Source organism: Cupressus sempervirens, chromosome 4 (assembly GCF_028749045.1).
Source record: "Cupressus sempervirens isolate cs-2001-9-10 chromosome 4, ASM2874904v1, whole genome shotgun sequence".
NCBI classification, from domain to species: Eukaryota; Viridiplantae; Streptophyta; class Pinopsida; order Cupressales; family Cupressaceae; genus Cupressus; species Cupressus sempervirens.
This window is the reverse complement of record NC_143121.1, coordinates 589,750,993-589,778,554: the sequence shown is the minus strand read 5'-3', so window position 1 is coordinate 589,778,554 and position 27,562 is coordinate 589,750,993. Positions and strand designations below refer to the sequence as shown.

The 27,562-nt window shown below is 36.4% G+C and overlaps 1 protein-coding gene across 3 annotated transcripts in view; it reads left to right on the top strand.

Annotated features, from left to right (window-relative positions):
* LOC149562579 (methyltransferase) overlaps positions 1 to 27,562 on the top strand; it is a 162,775-nt gene that overhangs the window by 10,165 nt on the left and 125,048 nt on the right. For all 3 annotated transcript variants that reach the window (XM_089826060.1, XM_089826062.1, XM_089826061.1), the window contains exon 3: positions 5,805 to 6,287. In XM_089826060.1, the coding sequence (XP_089682186.1) occupies positions 5,805 to 6,287 (483 nt within the window). The remainder of the gene's footprint in view (positions 1 to 5,804; positions 6,288 to 27,562) is intronic.

Below are 27,562 nucleotides of genomic sequence, written 5' to 3'. Positions count from 1 at the left end.
CTTAATAAACATAGCCTTTTCCTTAGATGTGGCCATAGAGTGGATAGCCTCTGAATCAAACATAATCATTTTTCTCACATAGCAGCAGAAATCAAGAAAAAATGTAATTTGGAGGAGAAAATGGTTTATTAGATGAAAAGCTTTTCTATTGCTTTGATCAAATTTATCCCTAGTTGAAAACGATTCACCACAAAATTGCATTATTTGGCAATTTTTTGACTGCACGGTGCAATTTTTTAGCTTTTTAAAAAACCCTAACCCAAGCCTTTTTAATATTTTTTGACAACCGTAATCCTAACCCATTTTCCGCATCTTTTCCTATTAAATCATGATTTTTTGAAAAATTGTGTCTTTGATTTGCCCTTTATTCCAGAGAACAATTTTTATTTACTGCAGACTATAAAGCATATTGGTTTCATATAATCTTTTTTTATTCTCATGCCTCTAGAGGTTCTATAGTGAACGATGATGGTTGACGCTCATTATTTTCAAAAACTTTACATAGATTTCACAAAAGTTTAATTGCAGACCGTTTAACTTTAAAGCATATATCCATTTTTGACTCACTATTATTTGATAATCAAATTTAATGTGGAGGAGCATGCCAAAGAGAGTTGGGAAAATCATATCAAAGCTGACTAAAATCAGTAAACAAACAAGGTACACAAATTTATAAAATAACTATTAATTTTTTTTTACATTTCTTATTATATATTAAGTTTTGGAGATTAAACATGTGAACCTTGATACTTCTGATTTGAAGAACACCCACCATTTTACACCTTGGACACATCAATAACAAAAGTCAGACGTCTAGAAAGTTTTTCTATTCTCTTTTCTTCCATCTCCCCAGCACTAAGGTATTGAAAATATATCTGTGAAGGGATATAACATTGAAAACTTTTCAAGTGCATCAACATAAACATGTTTCCTTCAATCAACCTTTTGTAATGGAACAACTCATCACAGAAGCAATTTTTTTTCATTCCACAAGGTAATCACAGACAAAGATGGATTATTATATATACATGTAAAACAAGAAGAAAAACACCAACCTTTCTTAAGATTCTCCTTCTTGGGCAGAGTTCGTAAGAACCCATTACTGTGAGCTAGGTTGATGATTTGGAAAAGCAAAAGTCAGATGATGCAAGAATTGCTTGGGAATGGAACCTCTACAAGATAATCTATGCAAATAGATTTGGGCTCTCTTCTAGTTCTAGGAAAAACCTTGCATTTTGAGCCTATTTGAATTGCCCCTTTATCAATTCTTCAAATTCCAAAGCGAAAAATCCTTTCGACAATGTTAAACTACAGTGATGGGACCATTTTAAGTCTCTTGTCACTTTCAATTTAGGATAATAATGTCACTAACTATCTCTCGCTTGGCTCAAGGTCCATAGATTTACAATGACGCCCATAAAAGAATGATTGTTGTGAGGTAGCTAGCATGCATGATAGTTGATTGCGTGAACAAAAACATCATGTATCCAATTTACCATCTGGTCATGCTATGGACCCCATGGATCTCTCATTTAGAACTTCTGAAAATTTCTGCTTCCATTTTCAATATTTATTTTGTTCATTTTATCCACTATCATAAGAACATGTGGGTATGGATATGCATGTATGATTCACTTCTTCCACACAAAAAAACGTGTGACAGTGACTGTCTAATAACTAGATTTCTGATTATAAATATATTTCAAAATCTTTAAATTTAAAGTATGCCAGATTCATGAATGAAAATAAACTGAATAAATGCCAAGAAATTTGAAATTATAGAGATTGCAATGGTAAGATAGAAGAGAATATCAGTTGATATCTAAATTCCCGAATCAGCTACGAGTAGGGGTACATGTATATTGGTGCAACATATTATGAAAGGGTGGGTGGGTATGTTTGGGCATGTCCGTACAAAAAACATGAATCAATATATAAATGTTAGATATTAGTATATACTATATATATTCTATTATTTAACAATTTTTTTGACAAGTACTCCCCATATATTAATACTGAAAATTAAAAATACATCAAACATAGTGGTTTTGGATAAAACTATTAAGATAATATCTTATACTTTCTATAATAGTCAACTACTTGTCTGTAGTCCGTCTTTCAGTCTAGATAGGAATGTTTCCTATCCCGTTTCTTTTTTCTTCAGTCCAGATAGGAATGTTTCCTATCCTGTCTCTAGTTTTGTTTCTAATTCCGTCTTCAGTCTACGTTGAACAACGTCCTTGTAATTCTTTATAAGGAACACATTTGTTCCTCTGTTAATCAATCAATCATCCGAAAATCCGTTAATTTGCCAACTCTTCTTGAATCTCGTAATATGGTATCAAAGCTAAATACTTAAATTTTTTTGGAAAAATTTATAATTTCTTCTTGAAATTATTTGTTTAAATTTTTCCAAAATTATTTTAGCTAATTCCTCCAAAACCCACCTAGGGTTTTCTGCTTGGAGAAATTCCCGAATTAGGGTTTGCAAATCGCGTGGAAATCGTGGCCATTTTTTACCATTTGTGACTGGTATATGCAAATCGCGATTTCTTTTGACCGAACTCCTCTGCAAATCACGGCTTCATGACTGGAAAAATGCATTTTTTGGAGGTCTGTGTATGGTCGGCCCGCATCTAAAATTCACAAGCGTCCTTCAAACATCAAAAAAACCCTGTGTTTTGATTGCAAACTCGCGATTTTTTGGAGGTCCGACATCCGTAGTTTCATGGTTGTTTTCCCTGTTCGCGTGACCTCAAGGCGTCGATTTTCTGAGTTTGTCTGCGTTTTTCCTCTGCGATATTGCCATGACCTCCTTCCAGTATTGGTCGACTGTGAAAACCACCATTTTTTTGCAAATTTGACCTTCAAATCCGCCGACTAGGGTTTTTGCTCGAAACCATAATTTTTGGGGTCAAAAAAATATTTTGTTTGCAGATTCTTGGTGGGTTTTTCGAGAGCTCAATTGGGTCGTCGTCCGTTTTTTCTGGGTGCCTCGATTTTCGAGCCAACGGATCCAGAAAACAATAGCAGATTCCTTATGGGTTTTTCGAGCTCTCTTCTGGGTCATTCTCTGATTCTTCTAGGTCTTTCGTATTTTTGCCTCGAAGAACGTGCCTTCATAGATTTTCATTGAAAAACGTGCCATGGCATCTCCGACAAGTATTCTGCTCAAACATAATTCCAAAATCAATGGTCGTAATTATGGAACCTGGAAGCAGCGCATCATCGCAATCTTCGAATATCGCAACACCGCTCAACTTGTTCTGGGTGTTACGCAGCGTCCGACTTCTCCGGGTCCTGATCAAGATACATGGGATCTGAACAATCGAGAGGCAGTAATGCTTCTCAAACTATCTGTAGCTGATGACCAGCTTTCTCAGATTCCATCCGGCAAGACAGCTGCCGAAATTTGGACACATCTAAAAGGTCTTCATGAGACTTTCAACAAGAGCAGAGCCTTCTTTCTGAAAAACACTTTGTTTTCTATTGTCATGGATGAGCGCACCTCGCTCCAGGCACACCTGAATCGGATTCAGGAAATCTGTGATCAGTTACTTGCCATCGGTCGCAAGATGGAGGAAGAGGATATTGCGATAATCACTCTTTAGAGTTTACCAAAATCCTATGAGCATTTTATCGAGACTCTCAACATCACATCTACTGGTGTTGATCTAAAGTTCACTGATCTCTACACCCTGCTGCTTCAGCAAGATCGGTGGAAACAACAGTTTGGTAGCAGCTCCAATTCCACCTCCACTGAGCAAGCCTTTGTTGCAAAATCCTTTCAACAGAACTTTGGCAACCATCAGTCTTCTCAGCCTTCCCAGCATCAACCTTCTGCTCAATCCTTGGATGGCTCTACGAAGCAAAATGTACAGTGTAATTACTGTCACAAGTTCGGCCATATGAAATTCGAGTGCCGGAAACGTTTGGCTGCCCAAGCAAGGCAAAATGCTTCCCAGCCAACAGCACAAGTTGTCGAGCTTCCTGATCAAGGCGAAGCTGCATTTTTCGCCTTCTGAATCTGTTTCTATTTTTTTTATGGGTTTGTTGATTTTCTCCTCAAAAATCATTTCAAGTTGTCTATAATACGCAAGGTTGCGTGAGATTCTGGGTTTTACCTTTTTTTCCACAAAAACGAAGTTTTGTAAATGCAACTTATTTTGAGTCATAGCACTCTTCTGGCAAAGCTTCTTGGGTTCAGCATTCTGTAGATCCAGGGAGGGTCTCAGTTATCACAGAATGTTATACTTTCTATAATAGTCAACTACTTGTCTGTAGTCCGTCTTTCAGTCTAGATAGGAATGTTTCCTATCCGGTCTTTTTCTTCAGTCCAGATAGGAATGTTTCCTATCCTGTCTCTAGTTTTGTTTCTAATTCCATCTTCAGTCTATGTTGTAATTCTTTATAAGGAACACATTAGTTCCTCTGTTAATCAATCAATCATCTGGAAATCCGTTAATCTGCCAACTCTTCTTGAATCTCGTAATAAAAACAGATTCCAACATCAACATCTATATCTCTTCTAGTTTTTACTTGAGAAAACAGATCCACATATCTATTAATGGAGCTGTTAAAACCAGATGGATCATTTTTCTGCACACCATTTTTGAAGATGGTCCAGGCACAATGCATTTAGTCTTCCATTCCTTGCTTGTCAAAGTCAAAGGAAACAGATAGCAATCCCATCACACTGCTTTCATCCATTTCATATAATGCATTTGACACAGTTGGCCAATTGTAATTGACCACAAGCTGACTTCCGATTTGGAAGCCCCATTCTCTTGATTCCAACATCTGGATAATTGGAGAAAAGAACCACTTATATATCAAGCTGTCCTGCACATGGTCCTCCCCACCTTCCCAAATCACTGTTGACCACCATTCGGGTTGCAATTCTAACTCTTTTTTTCTAACATTTGAAAAGGCGATGGCAGTGTTCATCTTTTATTTCCTCCCTGCATATGCACTCTGCTCTGAAGATGAATATTATCTTAACTCTCAACTGTCTAACCAATTCTTACAGCTTTATTCTGATATTGACCTTCCTGCAATAACAGTTTCAGTGTAACTCCAATCTCTCAAGTCTCTATTTTTTCCTTATCAGTCTTTTGTGTCCTTCCATTTCCTTGTTCTTAAGATCTTGTCCACAATTTTAGTGTAAATCTCAAAATATAGCGAGCTTCTGCAGTCTGCACTACTCTGCTAAGATTCTGAAAAAGACTTTTCCAGGAAATTTCTACTCAGAGTAACTTTAATGGAAATCAATACTTATAGATGTCCCTTCCTAAAATCTTTATCAGACATAATTGTCCTTTCTTAAATTCTTTTAGACTGATTCCTTTATGCATGCATCTGTAATTTTCATTTCTTTATGATTTGACACAATATTATCCCAATTGTGGTTAAAGCTAATCAGCAACCTCAATCATCAATTCTGACCCATTCTCATTTTTATTATAAATAATAGATGCGTGTCATTTAAAATGAGAGGTCGAATTATCAACAAGCAGTAGCTTATATCTACTCATGATAGGGATGCAAACTAGCTTGGCATATCAATATCACTCACTTGGAGATTTAATGTTTTCCTGTATTTTCTAAATTCTTTACTGTTATTTTATGCCAATTATACATCAGTATTATGGGTTAGAGTTGAATTTGCCAGATTGTGGAGCTTAAGCATTCTAGAAGCTAGATTTCACTTATATGAGTCTTGATAACCTAAAGTTGCAAGTTTGAGAACTTTCCTATATTATTTTGTGTTACGTCCCTTATCATTGCTGTTCTTTGGCTTGCAGCACTATCCTAGAGGTTGATGTAGCTGCACATGTGAAAAAGTGTCCCTTAGTTAAGCAGGTTGAGGCATTGCAATTGAAGCCTTATTATGAAGCAGGGATTAATTCTGGGAGTGACGGAGAAGATGATTTAAATTGTAGTGGTCAGTCTTCTATTAATGGAAAGTGCACTCTACCAAGAGAAGTTGAAGGAATTTGGACGAGTGAGATTGGAGATAATGCATCTTCTGAAGGAACCAAATCGGTGGATAAAAGTGAATGCTGGCAGCAGGTCGTTTGGAGAAATTCCTTGAGTTCCTCTCATTCAGATAAGAAAGCCACTCAAAGCATGAAGCGCAAAGCTATATTCGCAATGTCAGGACATGAATTTTATGCATTGGTTGACAAAATCGAGTCAGCTCACTTGGCTACCTGTCAAAACAACATAGACAAGTCATATTTGCAGCCTAACGCCTGCGACAAATGGTTTAATTCAGAACCAGATAGGTGATTTTTTTTTTTCTCCTGACATGAATTTCACATTAGAGCTGCTGTTTTGGTGCAGTAGTTTTAAATCTTTAGTTGTGTTCTTATTTTAAAGGTAATAATCAATGGCCATGGTCTTATGGATTTGTTTGAAATCTAACTTGTCAGAAGTGGTAAGATGTGCATGTTATTCCATCAAAGTTTATAATCTACCATGTAATAATCACTTCAACATATCTTGTCTTAATAAATTTAGACCCTGTTTTCTGCCTGCTAGATGTTTACATGTGCATATGTTCATATCCTCTGCCTATGGTTTCATGAGGAACATCCACTTATTTAGTTCCTATAATTTAGATCCCTTTGATAATTTGGTTGTAGTGGAACCTTGATGTAAATATATACATATGTACTTATATACTTAATGGAGGAGATTACCTTACAGGGAACTGGTCACCTGCAATTTTCTTTTAGCATATTCTGCCATAAGAAATTCAATCTACATTGGCTTGGGAACCAGATGTTTCCATCTACTTTCTATTGTTAAAAGGGGCTCAACCAACACTGGAGTAATTTAGATTTTTATGTAATTGTATGGATGCAGGGCCTCTGTTATCATTCAAAATTACACTTTCAATTATTTGCGAAAAGCAATATTCTAGATTATCACCTTGAATGTCTGTCAGCTTTTTTGATCTCTCACTTTGGGCTCATCTCAGAGGTCATCTATGAATATTGTTATTTATGTGCAAAATATCTTCATTCCTTTGAATACTTTCACTAAAATTCCTGAAAACTTCATAAGGTGAAAATAATTCTTAAAAATGGGATGATTTTGATGTTGTACGTTAAAATATCACAAGTAATCAGTGTTTTTATCCTTCATGCATTCAACTGCCATGATTATACAACAATATCAAAGATGAAACCATAGTTGGATTTTAAAGCAATAGGATTTGATAATTGCTCAAGATTGATTACGGAAGAGTGTAGCAAAGCATGCAGAAAAAGACAAATTCTACCAATCTAATGCTTAACAAGACTTAAGCCAGAGCTATCATAAAAGATTATGGATTCCAGTTACAAACACAATCAAGAAATTCAAATGACCCAATTGCCGAAAGACTCAGTCCAGTTTAAATTCCATTTACAAACACAATCAAGAAATTCAAATAAATAGAGTCCAGTTTCTTTTTGGTTTTTGTTAAAAAACTCAACGGTGAAAAATAATGATACAAAGAATTTGTATCATTATAATATATTTTCAATAATAACTTCCAAGTAGATCTCTCTAAAATGCAATTTATTAGTCGCCATCCACCTCTTCTTTATTTTAATGTTTTCTCTTTTTATTCTTTCTGGAAATGTTTACACCTCATAATTTTTTTGATCACATTCATTAAAACAATAATCTGTCATTTTGAGTGCCCAAAATAATCTGGGCGCATGATTTTCTTTCCTTTTTTTATGCTTTCAAATGAAGTCGAAGTTATGTTTTACAGGTACATCTATCATGTTTTTCCACTATGATTATTCAAAATTAAGTTGCTTTAGAAACATCATAGCCTCCTTTCCTTGACATCTTCTTATGATAGAAAGTCTAGAATAATATCCTCACCAATTGCTTTCCTAACGACTGCAAGTACGACCTTATCTAAATTAAGGAATAGTTTTCCATTGAACTTCAAGCCATAAACTATCTTGGAACAAAATATCTTGAACTACGATGATAAGTTTGAAAAAAATATCTTAAACCAGCACCCATGGTAGAAGAACTTGAACTCTAAACAATGGGAGGAGGAACCAATAACACTTTGGCTGGACATTCTGGAGCTCCCACGTTCCACACACTGAATGTTCATAGGGTCTTGTTGGGACAACACATCACCATCCTTATAGATAGTGGGGCCATTCATAATTTTATTGATGAAGGATTGGTAACCAAAAAGGTCCTTGAGGCAGAGGAGTTTAGTGGTTTTAATGTCATTGTTGCATGCGGATAGACCATTCCTTGCATACAAATGATCAGAAAATCTAGTATCACCTTAGGGAGCACCAAATATGTTAGGACTTCTAAGTGATTAACTTGGGCGAAACAAATGTGGCTCTAGGTGTGCAATGGCTATGCTCCCTTGGTTACTTCACTTTACTAATCAATGGAACTCAAGCATGCATCAAACTACAAGAAATTAGTAATGGAACACCAAAGATTGTCATTACAAAGATGGAGAGAACTTTTCATAAGGACCAAATTTCATGGGCTTTCAACAATCTCATGAACTTATTGTAATCAACTCTGAAAGAGACCATATCCGGCAAACATTCAAAGGATCCTTAAGCTACATAATAGGGTCTTCAATGATATATCCTATGGGCTTCCACCAGATTGTGGTTTTCAGCACATTATAGAATTGGAGACGGGTCAATAGACTCAATACTATCATTATTATTCCTTATAGTCATCTGTGGATGCACAAAGGGGAAATAGAAAAGGCAAATAAAGAATTGATAATAGCAAGGCACATGAAATCAAGCTTTAGTCCATTTTCTTCTTCAGTGGTTATGGTGAAGAAAAATGATGGCACTATGAGGACTAGCATTGATTATAGGTCCTAGGGCACTGCAGGTGACCACCAACCTGTCATAACTGATATATTATTAATATATTTGGCCAAGAGGTGCTTGCTAGCTTGTTATATTTCATAAATAAATATTATAAAATTATTGGGCCAAGATGTGTTCAGCAGTCTGCCATATTTGATATGTTATAAAAATATTGGGCCAATAGGTGGCTGCCCCAGTGAAAAAAGAGATTCTAAAATAAGTGAAGACAACAAAAAAATCAGACCTTTTTTTTTCAGAATTATCATTTTCAGCATCTATGTGCATCCAACCAAATGGACAAAAATCTTGAGTACTACTTGAGATCCAAAGGATGAAAACCTTTGAGCATTTCGAATAGAGATTGGTGAAAAAAACCACGAAGTATCCGGTTGTTTAGAGATGAAGGGGTATATTGCGTCCACAACACCAACAACAGCAATTTTAGGCTTCAGAATTCCTATCATACAAATCCCTCCATTAAGCTGCAGCAGTAAGATTGTCCTAAACTTATGTCTCAGTTTCATATAAGCAGGTCATTATCGCTTAGGATCAGTAGCAGATTTTAAAGTTGAATTAACATGCTTAGAGATTTAATTTGAAACCCCATGATGCTCTTAGAATTAAGGCAAAGTTTTCATTGTAGGAAGTATATAGAAAAACGTGGTGTTTTTTAGTATTTAATAGGTTGTTATCTTGTTAGACAACTAAATTATTCAAAAATAAAAATTGTTCTATATTAATTGTCATGGCATGTTTCCATCTGCTTTCAAGAGAATCATCACAAATTTATTAAGATGAAATCTGATGCTCTTTATACTTAGTTAACTTTCTTCTTTTGGTGATTATTAGCTCAATGGACAAATGAGTCACTCATTGCATGTTGATATTTAAGAATACCCATTTACATAGCTATTTTAGCTTCAAATCTTGCTCATAACAACTCTATTATATTGGCGGTCTTTTGAGTGGTATGGATCATGAAAATTGCAATAAAATGTATAAAAAAATGTATTTCTGTGAACAGAATAAGATTTTATCAAACCAATGTAAAATATAAAATATTGATCAGGACATAGGTTAAGAGAAATTTGTAGGACAGTACTACAACCATGATAGTGTCCAAGACTAAACTGGAATTGCAATAGTAATCCTTGATAGCACAATTGATAAATTTGTAATATGAACCAAATAGGTTTCATATCACTTTTGGTTTGTGCAGGACAAATTTCAAGGCTTGATAGGAAAAACTGTGACCAGGGTATTGATCTTGACTGTATAACAGAAATTTTCAATGTGTATCAAATAGGCATTGATTTACCTATTGTTACAAGTGGGAAAGGTTCTACGCCCTGGGAGGACTTTTTAGTTCAGATAAATCTATAATAGAAGGTAAAATAGCAAAAAAGATCAATGGGAAGAAAACAGAGGAAAAGCGGATTAAAATTCAATAGGTAATAAAAGGGCTGAGAAAATTGAATCTACCACAAGAGGAGCAAGAATTACCTTGCATCATGTTAAATCTGACTACTTTGAATATTGATAGGATGGTATTTACGACTCACACCATCTGGTTTTGTTTTGCTTCGAAGGGTTTCTAGGATAAAAATATGAATTTGTCTATGGAGTTCTTTTATTGCAGCATGTTTTTTCCTTACATTGATTAAGAAAATTCTCTTTGTAACACTATCATTTGAGCTATATGTAGCACTATATGTTAGCATAATTATTCATTCATATTTGATAGATTCTACTTGTTTATAGAGTTTTCTGATTAATTTTGGTATTAGGGAATAGGTTTGGGTCTTTGTGTGATTTGTGGGAAAGTGTGTACGATATTTGGAATAGCAAAACAAGCTTAAATGGGGGAGATGATTGCACGAGTAATCACATTAGAAAATCAACAATGCTTGGGCTAACAATAAGAGCATGTGAAGATGTAACAAGAGAAAACCTCAATAGTTAATTTGGTAAGCTCTAGCCTAGAATATTGACATAGAGAAAGGAGAAAGTATGACCAAGTGAGGAGTCCTTGAGGAAATCATTCAAAGTAGAAATTAAAGCTCACATTGGAAATGAAATGAAATGAGTTTTACTAATGTCCATGAGACCAAAGGTCTATGGGACCAAAAAATGGGAGAAAGTAATGTGGAAAAAATTGGATTCTTGGTCAAAGCATTTAAAATTTTATTTTAGTGTTTAGAAAGATAATGGTGAACAAGGAGTTAACATTGCACACCTTAAAATGGAATGTGTAATGAGCCCTGCTGGCTGTTAAACAATCTGTGCTAAAGAATTGATTTTTTTTTTTTTGTTCTTTAGGTTTTGCAATTTTTGATACAACAATATAGCAGCAAAATAGAAGATATTGAAATAATAATTTCAACTCAAATATTTGGATATTACATAGGGAATATACAACTGAAAATTCCAGATTTTAATATCTATTTAGATACTGATTATTTTTACAAAATACCAACAACCCAGTTGATAAAATATCCCCTATTATCTAGATCAACAATACCCAGAAAAATTAGAAGTTACAATCCATGAACTTACAGGTAAGACATGCCTTGAAACCCTCTGAAATGAAGACTAGCAACATCAAAAGAATTCTTTAACAAACAAATGTGACTGCAAATATGGAAAATGTTGCTCCCAAAGTGTAGATAGAAATGGGTGCTCAACCAACTCTAAATAAACTAGCACACAATTTGATATAATAATTCTGGTGAATCCCTTCACAACTTCCATAACAACCTCCAACAGCAAGAAAATTAAACTTCTCCTTAGCAACAGTGAATACAGTAGGAGAAATGACAAATTGTATACCTCAGCACAATTTGCCAAGCAATCTTGGAATAATTCTCAAAATTGAATCTACAATACTTCGTCTGTAGATCCCAAACCCTTATACTTTAACAAGGGCATAAAATTCAACCTCAGACAATGTCACAAAGACAACAAAAGAAAATTAGATAACTGGATGCCTTTCCCATCAAATGACTTCATATTTATAATCTCCAAATGACGCAAGTTTCTCAAATGACCTTCACTTTACAAGCTTCCTCCACACAACATTAAAATATGATAAAGTGCCATTATAATATAATTTATTAATTGCTTTTGGCTCCAAAAAATGACCTTTTCCACCATAACATAATATTTTGACACACAAGGTCATTGTTTCTTGTGCCCACGATTTAAAACTTTTCATCCCGGTTCCAACGAGCTATGATATCGAGGTGACCAACATACAACACCAACAAAAGTAACAACCTCAACATATTTAGATGAATAATAATAATAATTCAATCGTCTTGTGAAAACCACTGAAGAAGCATCAAAATCAAAATTTGACAACACCAGAGTGATCCTAATGAAGAAAGACAATGAATGAACTTGATAGGGCGACTTACTATAAATAGACGCTCCCTCCAAGGTTCTTGGAGCCCAAAACAGAAGCTCGAATAAAATTTGAGAGCATCACTCAACTCCTCTTACTCAATTGAGCTTATCGGAATCAACAGTTTGACTTACTATAAATAGTAAGTCTCTTAACCGGAGCCAAAATACACTATAGGATGCTAGAAAGCCTATAACCCCACACTAAGACCCTCAAATCCCATTATCAGCTCACGAGGGTCGTGATGGTGAACTGACCAAGCCAACTGCAGGAACTTGCTAAAAATGAGAACATTACAGAATGCTATGTTCTTGTGTGGTGGGAAAATTATGTAAATTATTGTGAAAAGAGGTAAAAGGCAATTGGAGGCACTTTGGAGGAATTCAAGGAATTGATTCAAAAGAATATTTATTCCACAGGATGAAGTATAAACAAAAGTTTTAAGAGGATTTTCTTGAAATAAGATGACAAGCAAAGTGTGCATGATTCCATCACTGTATTTGAAAGCAAGCTCTCTTAGTTGGCATCGACTTTGAGGAAAAAGAGATGCTTCTCAAGTACCTTGGATGACATTACGCTCATATTTGAATAGTAGACATCACCACCTAACCACAAGACACTACGTGTCCAAATTTACTATATGGAAAGTGAAGAAAAACCACCACTCTCTATGGAGCTCAAAAACGTGACAAAGTCTCTTTATTAAAGTCCTACTAAGCTTTTGTAGGTCCAAAAACCTCTCTAATAATGGACTTGTTATTTTTTGTTTTGGTCGGTAATAAGTTTTAGATTTGATTAATATATAAAAAGATTTACAATAGCATAAAGGTCCATTTACTCCTACTATATAGGACGATCATATCAACTACAAACAACTTACTCCTAGACTACCATTACAAAAAAGCCTCTTTTATAGGCTTATAAACTTCAAACACACATTACATTATATAATGTTTAGTCACTTCTCTTGCTGACTGGATTGTACTGACATCAGCTACCTCGTTCTCAACAATCTTCCACATTACGCTTCACCCATCAAAATACGCATTCCTTGTTTCATCGTAGGTTTTGAAAACCGCTTTTTCAAAACCATCTTTGCCTAGCTTCCACTGCTAGCATTTGTCTTTCCACCTTGCTCACCATCATCCAAAATTCGGGCATATTCCACAAGTGTTTCATTCACATTCCTTGCCAAAACACATTCCTTCCAATTATCTTCGCACCGTTACCACGCTGTCATCCACAAAACAGTGCTTTCTTCAACAAAAAGGTCGGTTCCCATTCTTGGAGTTAATTGTTTGGAAAAAAACCACCTGCACCACCAACCTTTGCCGATGAGGAATTGCAGACCGGTGCCTCCAGTGAGGGGCAATAGGAAAACCCACCACCCTACACCCATTATTTGCTTGAAACAAGAAAATTTCCTCATTCAACAGTGCCCATGCTTCAACTATTTCAACCTTATAAGCCCTATGGTCTACCCTCTTTGGCCACCATAAGAAAGAGAAGCGTCCAACTGCATTCCCTTCCTCCTTATTTGCAAAGCATTCACTATAATTAAAGCCATAACCCGAGAAGGCCCATTCCAACAAAGAGTCCAAACCCATAATAAATCTTTCGGAAACAAGGCTTCCATCACCCAATTCACCACTAGGATGTCTTCATTCAGCTCCAACCCCTAAACCATTATCATGGCCGCTACATCTGCCTAAATTTTCTAGTGATGGGTTGATTCATGAAAGAGCCGTCCAAGTGTGCGTTGCACACCTTCATCACCTCTTTCGATAGACACAATAACAGTTTTAGGTGCTTCTCTGTCATAGGCCCAAGCAAAGCCTTCTTCTGCATACGTGTTTTGAAGGTGAACATCGACTCCATGGCTGTCGTTAACCCACCTTCTCATCGGTAATTGCCTTAACACAACCATTACTTCCTTCGATTTTAAAGGTAGAAGTCATAATTAACTCACAATCCCTTTTGTTGTCACTGTCACTGTCACTTCAATCTCTACCCGCGTCATCATTTCTAAATATAACGCCTTCCTGTTATAAACTTGGATGTCCCTCCCTTTACTGCCCACATCATCAATCCCAACCCCGCACACTATTATGATCAATAAACTCCCCACCTTTAAATAAAGAGTTAAACTCATCAACCTAAATAAATTTACTCAAGATTAAACAAAGATATTAAATTTATTCAAAATAGTGATCTATCTAACAGTCACAATATTCAAACTATTCCCCACCCACCTCTTTGAAACTTGCCGCTCATTTTGAGAGCATATTAGCTTCCCTAGTATGTTCTTTATAGATGTGAGTAACCTTAAAATCTGCAAAACATTCCAGCTCCGCTCTAATTACCTTTACATAGTTTTCCAAATGCCAAGCCTGAATCTTGTTCGAACGAATAGCCTCAACCACTACTAAAGAATTGCCTTCTAAATGAAGCCTCTACACCCCCAGAGATCTAGCACATTTGACAGTTGCGGGATAACAACACGAAGGATGTCTAAGGAAAGAGGATTAACAATGTCACATGTAGGGATGTTGTACTTAGATTGGGTGAATAGAGCCGCTTGTTGCAAAGCAATGATAGTTTGAACCAAGCTACTAATGTTAGGATTAGAAGACACAATAGTAGGCATAGATATAAAGATGTTGGTGGAGGACTGGAAGGAGTGGGAAGAGGATTGAAATACATGAAAGGAATGACATTATATGAAGGTAATGAAGAATGTATGGAAGTAGGAGGAACATTCAAAGGAATTGCAGGGTTAAGAAGACCAACACTTAGAGGATTAGAGACATGTAGAAGTCGTCATGAGAGGTGGCGCATAAGTTGGAATGCTAGGAATAGAGGTGGAAATAGGAATAGAAGGTTCAACGATTGTGGAAGAACGAGTGCATCCTTCCTCTTGAGCACATTCCATCAAAGCATTAGCATGAGCATTAATAAGGTGAGATATACCACACAAGATAGAAATGTTGTTATCATCATGAGTACTAAGCTTCTTAATAGCCTCAATAGAAACATCACTATTGGGATATTGCTTCTCTTGCACAAGCCAAGTTTCCAACTTATCAAATGCATGAGAGTGCTTATCAACTTGGGAAAGATGAACTCTTGAATCTTCGCCTTCATCATGGGAAGAGTTAGAAGAGTTATTCTCCATTATAGGATTGAGATCTTGAGGAAGAATGTTGGTATCATCATTGGTCCTAGGAAGAAAAGAGGAATTATGATCAAAGGAGCCCATGAGTCTACAACTTCTCCTAATGGGAATGCTATAGGTTTTACTTAATGTAATAAAGTTCATAAAAGGGGATCACAAAAGAGAACTCTAATAAGATCTACCATACAACTATCAATATATGGAGCATAAAAAGAGAGACTTTAACCACACAATATAGCTAAAGCTAATGCTACAATTCATGCGAAGAGGATAACGCACAATTCAATAAGGGAAAAGAAGAAAGAGGTATAAGATATCGGGTTTGAAAAATGTTATGGGTGGTTAAAGTTATAAACCATGTGAGGTAAATTCATTAACCAAACACTTTTCACACATTTAATGTTAAATACAAGAGAAAGAGGGGCTTCCAAACTTAATTCTCAATATAACCAAAGTTAGATTAGCATAACCCTAATAGATGAAGGGATGCCAATACTAAACCCAAATTATATCAATTAAGTATGCAAGCAAGTTGTCTTTCATGCAATGTAAAAAGATTAATGATGTCCAATGTAAATGTAAAATTGAACTAATTGATTTAATGACAAGTGTAAGATAGATCTAGCTACTAAATATATGCAATCAACCCAATTGAAATAGGGAAATAGGTTTATACTAAAAGATGAAATTAATGATAAAGTACTTACCTCAAAAAGTGCAAGGGAATATTCTTTTTCGTTCTGAAAATTGCAAATAAGAACCGATGATTGAACTTTCAATTGCAAATCTGCTATCATGACACAAAACCTTGTTTTTCTCAGATCTCTAGGAATATGTCGACTTGGTGGTAAAGTGTCCGAACACGTTACAGGAAGATGGGCATGTTTCCAGGACACAGTAGAAAAGTTGACCCAACTTCTTCGGAAAGGTCTCTATGAGTAGTTTTTAGATTTGTAACCACAATTTAGATATCTTGCTCATGCACACAGTAAAACTTGTTTTTGTTTCGATTTGATGAGGGCTTACCTTGGTCAAGCCCTAGATTGAGGATTCAACCTTGAAATTGAGATGTAAAACACAAAAGGAAGCAAGACAAATGTATATATTCACCTTGAGTGAAGAAATCCCTGTCAATAAGGATTTTGCAATGCTTGTGTGTTGTCAATGTTGAATTTGCAGTCGAGGATGTAGGAAATCTTCACAAAATGCAATGGATCTACCAAAATCACATCATGGAACCATGGAAGTAAATGTGCATCAATTAAGAAGATGATGAATGCCTTAATGTAGGTCTCCTCCCCTAATGGCCAACAAAACGCTAGACCTTGAAGAGGAAATGTTCACAAAGGATCCTTGAATCTTGAATGCCTTAAATGCTTGATAAAAATCTGCTTTCTTGAGTGCTTGAATGCTTGAAATTGTGCCTTGCAATTGGTTGGATGTCTGGTGGATTGCTATAATAGTCATAGATGTAAAAATGAGGTTCCTAGGCTTCCTTTAATAATAGTTTTGGGCGCAAAAACAAAGCAAGCCAATTGGGTCACTCGATTTCCGAATTTGCAACCCTACAAAGCAAGCCAATTGGGTCACCCAATTTCCGAATTTGCAACCCTGAGACTAAATTGGTCCCGGGAACTAAAGTCCTGAGGAATAGGTCGACCTAGGTTGCCCTATTCCAGGGTTGGCCCAAAAGGAGCTAACCTCGAGGTCTTGGAAACTACATAGATGAAAATCCAAGAAGTGGGACAGAATAGGAGAAAGAGCTGATTGGGCACGAATCCATCCATGGTCCGTAAGGTCACTAAAGGGCGGCAGCTAAAAGATCTTAAATAATGGGTGCTTCCATTTTAAGACGATACACTCATTACACTTAATATGACCCCCACTTCATTATAAAGTCAATTTATAACCGTTTAATATAACTTAAATAATTTAACATTATTAAAGGCCATTAAACGATTGATATCTCATCAAATACTCATTTATCAACGAGGTGTCAGGAGGTCAACCATTGCATCATCTGTCTGTATGACTACCTTACTAAAAATAGAAAGGCCCATCTCTATCAACCCCAAAATTACTTTGAATAGTAAGTATATGAAAACAAGCCCAAATAGAGTCCATTCTTGAGCCAAACGAAGACCAAACTGGAACATATTGAATATTGCAAAAGACAAGAACCTAAATTAACCAAGACTTTGCCTCAAAAATCCCTCTATCCACAATAATTAGCCTACGAATGACACAATAATAGGCTAATGACTTGTCCTTTGATATTGGCTATAAAGGGGATATTGAAGTGACTCTCTCAAACATGAGTTAGAAAAGGGAGAAGATAACTTCATTTAGAAGGTGTAGAGAAAGGAAGAGAAAAGGGATGCTGTGAATCAAGTAAGAATGACTCCTTCAAACAACAAATGTTATGAAGGTTTGTGACTTTATAAAAAAGTGACAATTATGAAGGATTGTGGCCTTTTAAAGGGTAGAAATGATGAAGGATTGCGACTCTTCCAAGTGGTTGTGAAAATTGCAAAGGGTAGCCATGACGAGTAGGTGTCTCTCCCGCACATTGGAAGATATAAAAGGGAGGAGGTTTCATTGAGGACATCCAAGGCAGATAAGATAATGTAAGATAATTTTTTTAATGTCCAACAAGAGATCACAAAGGTCCAAGGGATTGAAAGATTACAAAAAGGTCCAATAGGAGACCACAAAGGTCCAAGGGATTGGAAAGATTACAACAAGGCCGCAACCAACAAAGTGAGCATTGAACGGTGTTCGCGAAAGGAACAAGTGAGAAAGCAAAAGAACAAGAAAACAGGAAAAAGCCTAAAGACTCCTTATAGATGAGAAGTAGTCCAGAACTAAAAAGGTACATTCCGAGCCAAAGAAGTGCCTTGGAGGAGCCTTTGGAGATGGGGTAATGTTGTTGAGTGAGACCTTTGGAAGGTCTCACGGATCTAGTCTGATTTGAAGGAGGCTTGAGTATCCCATTCATCCCCATGGTGTAATTTCCCCATTTTTGGCAAGCTCTTGCAGTTGATCGAGTCAGTTGATCGCAGCAACCCTTGTGAGCTGACAATGTGATTTGAGGGTCTCAGTGGTGGATTTACTATTTTTCATAAGTCTAATTCGGGTAGTTGCCATATTTGGCAGTGCACATGGTGGCATTGGCAGTTGGCCATCGCTTGTAGTGGATGGAGCAATTTTTGCGCAGGTTTATATTTATTAATTAATTTTTAAGTTTACATTATAATAAGGCACTTTATTCTATTATAGTTAAATGTTATAAAATGTTGTGTTGAGGAAGCTTCATAACTGGAGTTACGTTTGGGAAACTTGTGCCATTTGGAGATTATAAATATGAGCCCATTTGATGAGAAAAGCATCTGATTATGTATTTGCTTTTGTGGTCTTTTTGAGTATTTTTGAAGTTCCGATTTGTGAATTCAATTCCCTTGCTGAGGTATAAGGGCTTGAGATCTACAACTGAAGTATTGTAGATTCAATATTGAGTTTTGATCCAAGAGGCTGTATTGATATCTTCTCTTAGTGTGATCTCTGTAGTTGAGAAGGTGGGTTTATTGGTGAGACTGATGAATTATTTGTAATTCTGAATTGCCCTAATTCCTGGTTCTGTTTCACAAGCAAAGTGCATTTGCATTTGGTGACGTCGTGAGGAACCTTAGTAATTAATAGTCTCAATATTGTAACACCATTTTCCTAACAATTTGGCGTGACTGTGAGTAATAGAATTTTGTATTCTTCCCTTTCATGCAAGTCTATGTGTGTAACATCCGGTTCTCCCGGGTCTAATTTTAACATCTAACATAAGCATAGAATTCAGTTATAACTTCGATTTCATAGGAAGACAGTTACATTATTCATGTTCATGTGAAGAAGATTTACAGTTAAAATCAGTTAAACAAAATTTCTTATCCAATTACTTGAAATACCATTAAATGAAATAACTTCAGAAATTGAAATCACATACCTCGGAAAACTGAGACTGAAAATCATCTAAGTATGCTTCTGCAACCACCCGAGTTAGTCCACCAATACTCTAACAATTTCTCAAATTGACTGCTATCTCAAAAATCATTTGATGAATACCACTAAATACCCCTAAACTTAAATTAGGGCATCACATATCATCTTACCAATTAGGGCATCAATTACCATCGGTTAATTTAGGGCTTCTGGTACTGCTTTACCACTTAGGGCTTCCGCAACCACGGATTCAATTTAGGGCTTCCACGACAACGGATTTTATCTAGGGTTTTCGTGACGACGGATTCAATTTAGGGCTTCCGCAACCACGGATTCAACTAGGGTTTTCGATACCACGGATTCAGTTAGGGCTTCCAATACCACCATATCAATTAAGGTTCTAGCTGTCACACAATCAATTAGGGCCTCAGATTTCTTTTCCTTCGATTGCTTATCTGTGACAAATTCACAAGATTAGATAAATACTTATATTCAATATTCATTTATATGAAAGTAAAATGAGGATAACAATGAAATACTTCAATTAAATCTTACCTTCTCATAAACAAAAATGATAATACCTGTTTCTGATAAACAATTGAGTGCATGGCTTATCTCTTTCTAACGCATATCCGACATCTTGAGAGAGGTGAAACATTGTCAGGGGCTTTACCACCCAACCTCGGACCATATCATGTCCCCACACGATCTCTAACGAGAAAGGCCCTCCCTACCCGAAATTGATAGGGAACATCATTCCATCCACTGGGTGTCATGATATATAACTCGCCATACGACTTGGCAGCAGGAGTTCACCGTAACAGGAATATGCATGAGTTATTAATTAATTCATATTAATGGTAAATATTGAAATGACATAGATAATGCTGATTCGTATTATTGAAGATTCCTTTCTTTTCTCCTCCTCATCCTATTCAGGTCTCCAAGCCCGTGATTCCCAGGTGTTATTAGGTTAAAGATCACAATGATATCTTACAACTTCTTCACCACATACTGGCATCTTACCTAGTGATTTCCTTCTAGTTTCATTATCTCATTCTTAGTTAAATGTATAATTCAGGATGGGTCTGATTCTAAACTGGGTTGATTTACTTTCTTATCATGGATCAAAAGATAATTCAAGTAGCTCTACATATATATATATATATATATATATATATATATATATATATAAGAGAACAGACTTTATAGTTTCAATGTCATACCAAATTTTGGATGTAATCTGACTCTAATGAATATAAAACATTGCTATAATCTTGCATAGGGCAATCGACTGAATTCAGAGGATTTCACTGATTCAAAAAGGAATGAAATCGACTTGGCTTTATTTAACTTCAAAATGTAAACAAAGACAGATCTATGAATTTCATTTGGATACAGTTTGTAATCTTTTGCATGAAAGCAAGATGACATACTTGCATGATTACTGGAATCAAGGAGCTTTTAATCTTTTATACTTAGAGCCGACTCAGCAGTAGAATAGGTAATTAAAGAAATTGCAAAAGTCAAAGGATTACATATTCTGATATTAAAAGATTATCAGTCTTGTTTATAAGTAAAAACATTATTATGTTACTGCAACTGGCAATCAAATGATCTTTAGTAAATTACAATGAATTTGAAAAGGTTTCTAACCGGCTTATCATTAACTGTCATCGCTATTAAAATAAAGCAGAGTGTAAATGGGAAACATGAATGGCTTCAATCATAAATTGCAGTCTCTAATACAAAAGAAGAAATGACTATGATAAGAATTATGTTTGGCTTAAAACATGACTCGTAACCCCAAATGAAGAAGAACGAATTTCATGATCATAAGACTGTTTGATTTTACAATAAACTTTAGCATTTTCGAATCATCAAAGGGTAAGTAATACAACTTTAAAAAGATCTTACAAGACCCTCTGTCACTGTGGTCTGAGATGGCCTCTCTGCTCGACTACTCCTGCCTTCCAAGCTTGAAGTTCCATAGTGGATAGCGGTGACATACTGCCTCTGCAATCTAAAAAGGCTTCCGCCTGTCTCCAACCTGCCTCTCTGGTCTGTATCCCGCGATGCATGATATCATTATGAAAGGATGCAAGTAATTCAAAATTGGGTGTTATTGACACAGTATTTCTGAGCAAGGAAATCGATGGAAATTCATGTATGAAAGAAAACCGATTTTCCCCCCCTCTTGCCGAGTTATGTTGATGGTTTAAAAATAAAGTTACAAGCCAGACCTTTTGGCTTCCTCCCGATACAAGATCATATTCCACGGCTTCCATATAAGAGACAAATAATGACTTTCCATCACGCATCAGTTATAAAGAAAGCCCCCTCAAATTTCCAAAATGAAAATATGAATACATCAAAAATTCCAATTTAAAGATAAGGAAAAGAAAAAACTCAATTTGCCAAAAGTTTAAATCGATTAATTATGCCAGGTGTTATCATTTAAAAGCAATAATATCAAATTGAAAGAATAGAGTTGCAAAGTTATATTTCAAGGATTATAATAATTTATTATAATTCTAGGTTTATTAAAATCTTACATATACAAGCAACATTACTTTATTAATTAAATTATAATGGTGTCAAATCATTGTTATATTTAAATGAGCATTTATAAACAATTATTTAAAAATACTACGACAAGGATGCAAGTAATTCAAAATCGGGTGTTATTGACACAGTATTTCTGAGCAAGGAAATCGATGGAAATTCATGTATGAAAGAAAACCGATTTTCCCCCCCTCTTGCCGAGTTATGTTGATGGTTTAAAAATAAAGTTACGAGCCAGACCTTTTGGCTTTCTCCCGATACAAGATCATATTCCACGGCTTCCATACAAGAGACAAATAATGACTTTCCATCTCCCATCAGTTATAAAGAAAGCCCTCTCAAATTTCCAAAATGAAAATATGAATACATCAAAAATTCCAATTTAAAGATAAGGAAAAGAAAAAACTCAATTTGCCAAAAGTTTAAATCGATTAATTATGCCAGGTGTTATCATTTAAAAGCAATAATATCAAATTGGAAGAATAGAGTTGCAAAGTTATATTTCAAGGATTATAATAATTTATTATAATTCTAACGTTATTAAAATCTTACATATACAAGCAACATTACTTTATTAATTAAATTATAATGGTGTCAAATCATTGTTATATTTAAATGAGCATTTATAAACAATTATTTAAAAATACTACGACAAAAGATAATATAAAATCCTTTAATATGCGTTTAATATTTTATCCCAATTATTTTAATTAAAGTATTAAATAACTCATGCAAGTCCTGCAGATGTATTTTGGCTAGGTCTTTTACCCGTCTACCCAGTGATGGTGACGTCTTGCCTAATTCTTTTCTGACAATGCTTTCACCCCTTCGACATGCTTCCTGCAAGGAAATTCTTCGTAATCAAATTATATATTATTTAATAATAAATAATCATAACAATTAACCATCATCACCCCTTCGACATGCTTCCTGCAAGGAAATTCTTCGTAATTAAATTATATATTATTTAATAATAAATAATCATAACAATTAACCATCATCTTAATTCCATGAATTCGCGATTAACGATCAACTAATATGTCATCTTCACTTAAAATCATAACGACCAACTATCTTACCATTTCGCCTGATTATATCAAATTAAACTGCCAACTGACTTCATGCGAACCTCAATGGCTATATTTCAAGCTAGGTTAAAAATTGGGATGTAACAATGTGTCTCAGGCACTTCTTGTTAAGACGACATTGGAGCTATTGTTGAGTTCTAGTATTTTTGGTGTGTGGGTTAGTCTAGAGAAATAACGCAAGCTATCTGCATTCATTATTGGTCTGGCACAACAATGTCTGGCATTAAACATTTCTGTTAGACGATTTGTATGATATTTATATTTGTTGTGTTATCCTGCTTTGCGCCCAAAACTTGTGCATAGGTGTGACTTTTCTATTGCACTTGGGAATTTGGAAATCACTGGCATTTAAGGATCGATACCATCTGCATTTGGCAAGTGTTTTCCAACGTTGGATTAGGGACTGATTTCCCTATCAGATTTGTTGTGATTTGGGTGCAATTCACTCTAGCTTTGGCAACATTACCACTACCCATTTTCAACACCAAAAGCAGGCGTTATTATCCAGTCTTTGCTTGTTCGAGTAAGGACTGATAATTCTGCAAATCGCAACACTTCCTGGTATTGACTTATGAGAAAATTGGACGAGAATTTTTTTTTTCAGTTCACGCATGCAGTGAGTTGTGTTGCTAGATGATAATTATGAGTTGAAGGTTATTCTGTCAAGCTATTTAATTCAATATAGTGAAATAATTGAATGCCATTTGCAAGTATATTTCCTATTAGATGTTGGCATTATATAGAACTTGGATTATATAACATTTACAATAATTTTTAGAGATCAAATGTGTTCAGAAACTTTCCTTGCAATTTGATTGGGCTTGGCTATCATCTTTATTGTTCAGGTAATCACCTTATCTTTTAACTATTCTGAGTGTGGTGATCTATAATTGAGGAAATTACGAGTTGACAAACATTTGGAGTTAATTTCAAGGGGCATTAGTATTGCATGCCAAACTATTGATTAGTAAGGGAAATTGATGTTATTCAAGCTATAACCAATTGAGGGTTATTACACTTGGTTAAGGGGTGCAAGGGCGAAAAAGGACTTGATGAGCTGGTCCAAAGTCTGTCTCGATGGGAACAATAGCTGCAAAGTGTGATCCCAAAGCTGCATGGCCTCCTAGAGGTAGAGGACCATGCACCATTGATAAGTGTATTTGAAAAATGAAGAGAGGACTGACAATCTTTGAACAAGCAGTGAAACCTCCCCTTACTTCATAGTAGATAGGGCAATGGAAAACAAAATGGATATTAGATTCCACCTCCCTAAGAGGGAAGATGCGACAAATCCTATCCTATCTGTCAATCTGATGGTCAGTTTGGATACGTAACCGTTGGGAGCTCACTCTAGGCGATCCCAAAGAAATGTGGAGGGCATGGGTCCAAGGGCATGTGAGGTACCAAGGGCGCACAATGATCCCATCCTAGATATCAAGATAGTGCTCGGCATAGAAAGTCATCCCTGGGTGGAGCCCCCCCAAAGGGTTACTCTAGGTCGTGGCAATATAATGTCGGAAAATGTCAAGCTTGATGTGCTCATTCAACTCTTATTGAGAGGAAAGGAGGTGAGTGGGGGCATCAAGAGAGAATTGAAAGGGGCATCAAGCTGATCCATCGCTCATCAAGATGATCCATCGCTATCCCAATTGAAGCAAGAAGAGCAGAAGCCTGAGCAAACCAACTCCAAGCCTTGACTGTGTGGTTGGAGCCCATCAGCACCTCAGAAGAGCAATTGGCTAGGTAGGAATATCTTTTATGATCCTTAAGTGAGTCTGAGAAGCTCTGAAGCCGATGAAGAAACCAAACCAAGTGAAAGATGGTCCTGAACTTGAAAGGATGAGCCCCAAGCTCGTCCAAGATAATACTGAGGGGAGTAGATTGATGAGACCTGGTAATGCGCCGAAGGAGGAGAGCCTGGACTCTATCCATCGAAGGCCAATCTAAACCCAGGAGGGAGGGCCCTCACACAATAGACCATACAACATGATTGATTTAACCAAAGAGTCCAACAAAGACATCTTGGTCGTGTTATTTTCAAAGTGACGTCTGAAGCACTATCTCTCAAGCATAGCTAAGGAACCGAGCCCTTTGTTGACGTGGGGCTGCATGGTAGGTTTCAAGTTGAAACATGGCCCAAAAAATAGAAATCGCAATGTGAGGTCGTTAAGCAAATGAAGATCATGACTCTTGTCTTATCTAGGTTCACAACAAGATGTCGCAAGTCACCGAAAGAGGTCGACTCAACCAAAAGCCACCACAGCCCCTCCTGGGATGAAGCTAGAAAGACCACATCATCCACAAAGAGTACAATGGATATCAAAACCTGGTGTAAGTAGCAACTGTCATTAGGGAGAGTGAAATCATGAAGGAAGCCCTCAAGCTCATCAATATAAATGCTGAAAAGAGTGGGGGAGAGAGGGAAGCCTTGTTTCACCCCAATGGTGCTTTGAATAGAATTTGTAAAACCCTGTGGAGTCCTGAATTTGCTAACTGCCCTCTCATACAATCTCATAATAGCCGTCAAGAGAGTCTCGGAGACCCAAATGCCCCTAAGTCTGTGGAAGAGAGCTGCCTGGGGAACAAAATCAAAAGCCTTGCAAAAGTCTATGAAGTAGCAATAGGCTTTCGTAGAACGATGGCAAGCCTCGTCAATAATAGTCCATAGAGTCAAAATATGATCCATAGTCTGGAAATTAGGCTAGAAATTGACCTATGCCCTATCTCGATATTACCGCATGTCAAGCTTCTTCGATATAATAGTGTTCAACATAGTGGAGTAAAGTTTGGCAAAGGTATGCTTGACCTTGATGGTTTAGTAGTTGTCGGGGTTTGAGATCGATTCGGTGTTATGAATCGGATAGATAATATGTCACGACCAAGAATTAGGAAAAACAATGCAAACCACTCTATTAAAGAGCATTGTGAGAAAGGAGCCCAAAGTTGTAGTAGCAAGCTTGAAGAGTTCCATTTGGAATCCTTCCTCTTCCACTGTCCTAATGTTCATGCATCTGATAGGCTCACTGATGTTGGAGAAGGTAAAGAGGTGGCAACAGGGTGGGAGGTAAGGCGAAGAGGGGACTAGCTAGGGATAGCATAGAGAGTGGAGGTGTGGGAAACAAGGGAGTTGTGATCCAGGGCGCAAGGGGGAGGGTGGGGGAGGGTGGTGAGGGAACATGGTGTGCCAGAAGACCTTGAGGGATTGTATGAGAGAGGGACAAAGGGATCTACACTATGCTAGAAAGAAAACACGCTTCTTGTGGCAAAGATAGCAACAATAGGCAAGTCCTAGCTAGAGGAATGTGGGGGAAAGAGTGGAGAAGGTAGAGCAAATTGAGTGGTGAAAGATTTGTAGTCCTCATCAAACCATTGGTTCATGAGGCAAGTGTTCTTGTGCTTTGGGCTATGAGAGGGGAGCAGAGGCGGTGGGGGATGGAAAGGAGGGCAGGCTTCCACAATGCGGCCGCAAGTGAGTCAAACATGGAGGAGGCGTCTCCAAGATCAGAGAAGGAATCCTAAGGGAGGAACCACTGAAGGTGGTGGACAAAGAGGTCACGGTCACTCTCAGTGAGGCAAAAAGAGGTACAGATGGGCGTTGGGGGGGCATTAGAGGTAAGGCTAAGACAAAGGAGGGCATGATCGGCCAAGGGGAGGCAAGGAATGGTGAAGTGGCTAATGGATGGGATGAGGGAGGCACCACAAAGAGCATAGTCAACAATGCTTGTGTTGCCACAGTGAGGCCAGCAAGTGAAGAGACAATTTGGGCAATAATATATTATTTATCAAAGACAACAAAGAAAAGTGGTGATTCAATTCTTATGAAATTCAACAATAATGCATAAAGGAGATTTCATTCCAAGTATTGAAGTTATAAGAGGACTTATCTATCATCATCCTTCATGAATTGTTCATCAAGAATTAAAGCAAACAATCAATCAACAATATCAAGCAAACAATTAGTAGGCAAGTCTGGTCTTGGGGATTGAGAAAACATACTATTTAGCAATCAAGCATCACTCTATCAAATCAACATTCATTCAGCCATCATCCATCAACATTCATACTAGCATTCATTATAACATCACTTTTCAATCATACAATTGACAATTACTTAATCATAACTCACCAATACCTCTTGAATCAGCAGATCAAAGGAATTCGTTCGATCAATAAATCTTTCAACAACAATCGAATGATCAATCAGGACAAGACATCAAAAAGCATCAGTGATCTCCTACTGCTGAACCGATCAGAATTTTCTTACAGCAATATCACTAAAGCATAGAGAATCAGAATATCATCGACAAAATGGTATGAAATATTAGTTCTTATAATAATCGGCATAGTGGATCTTATTTATGATTTCTTTCTTATGAATTATGGTCCTATCTTATGAACATGATATTGCTATGTGATCTTTTATTTGAAGAATACAAAATGTGTAACTCTTTATGTTTTCGCTGTAATCAAT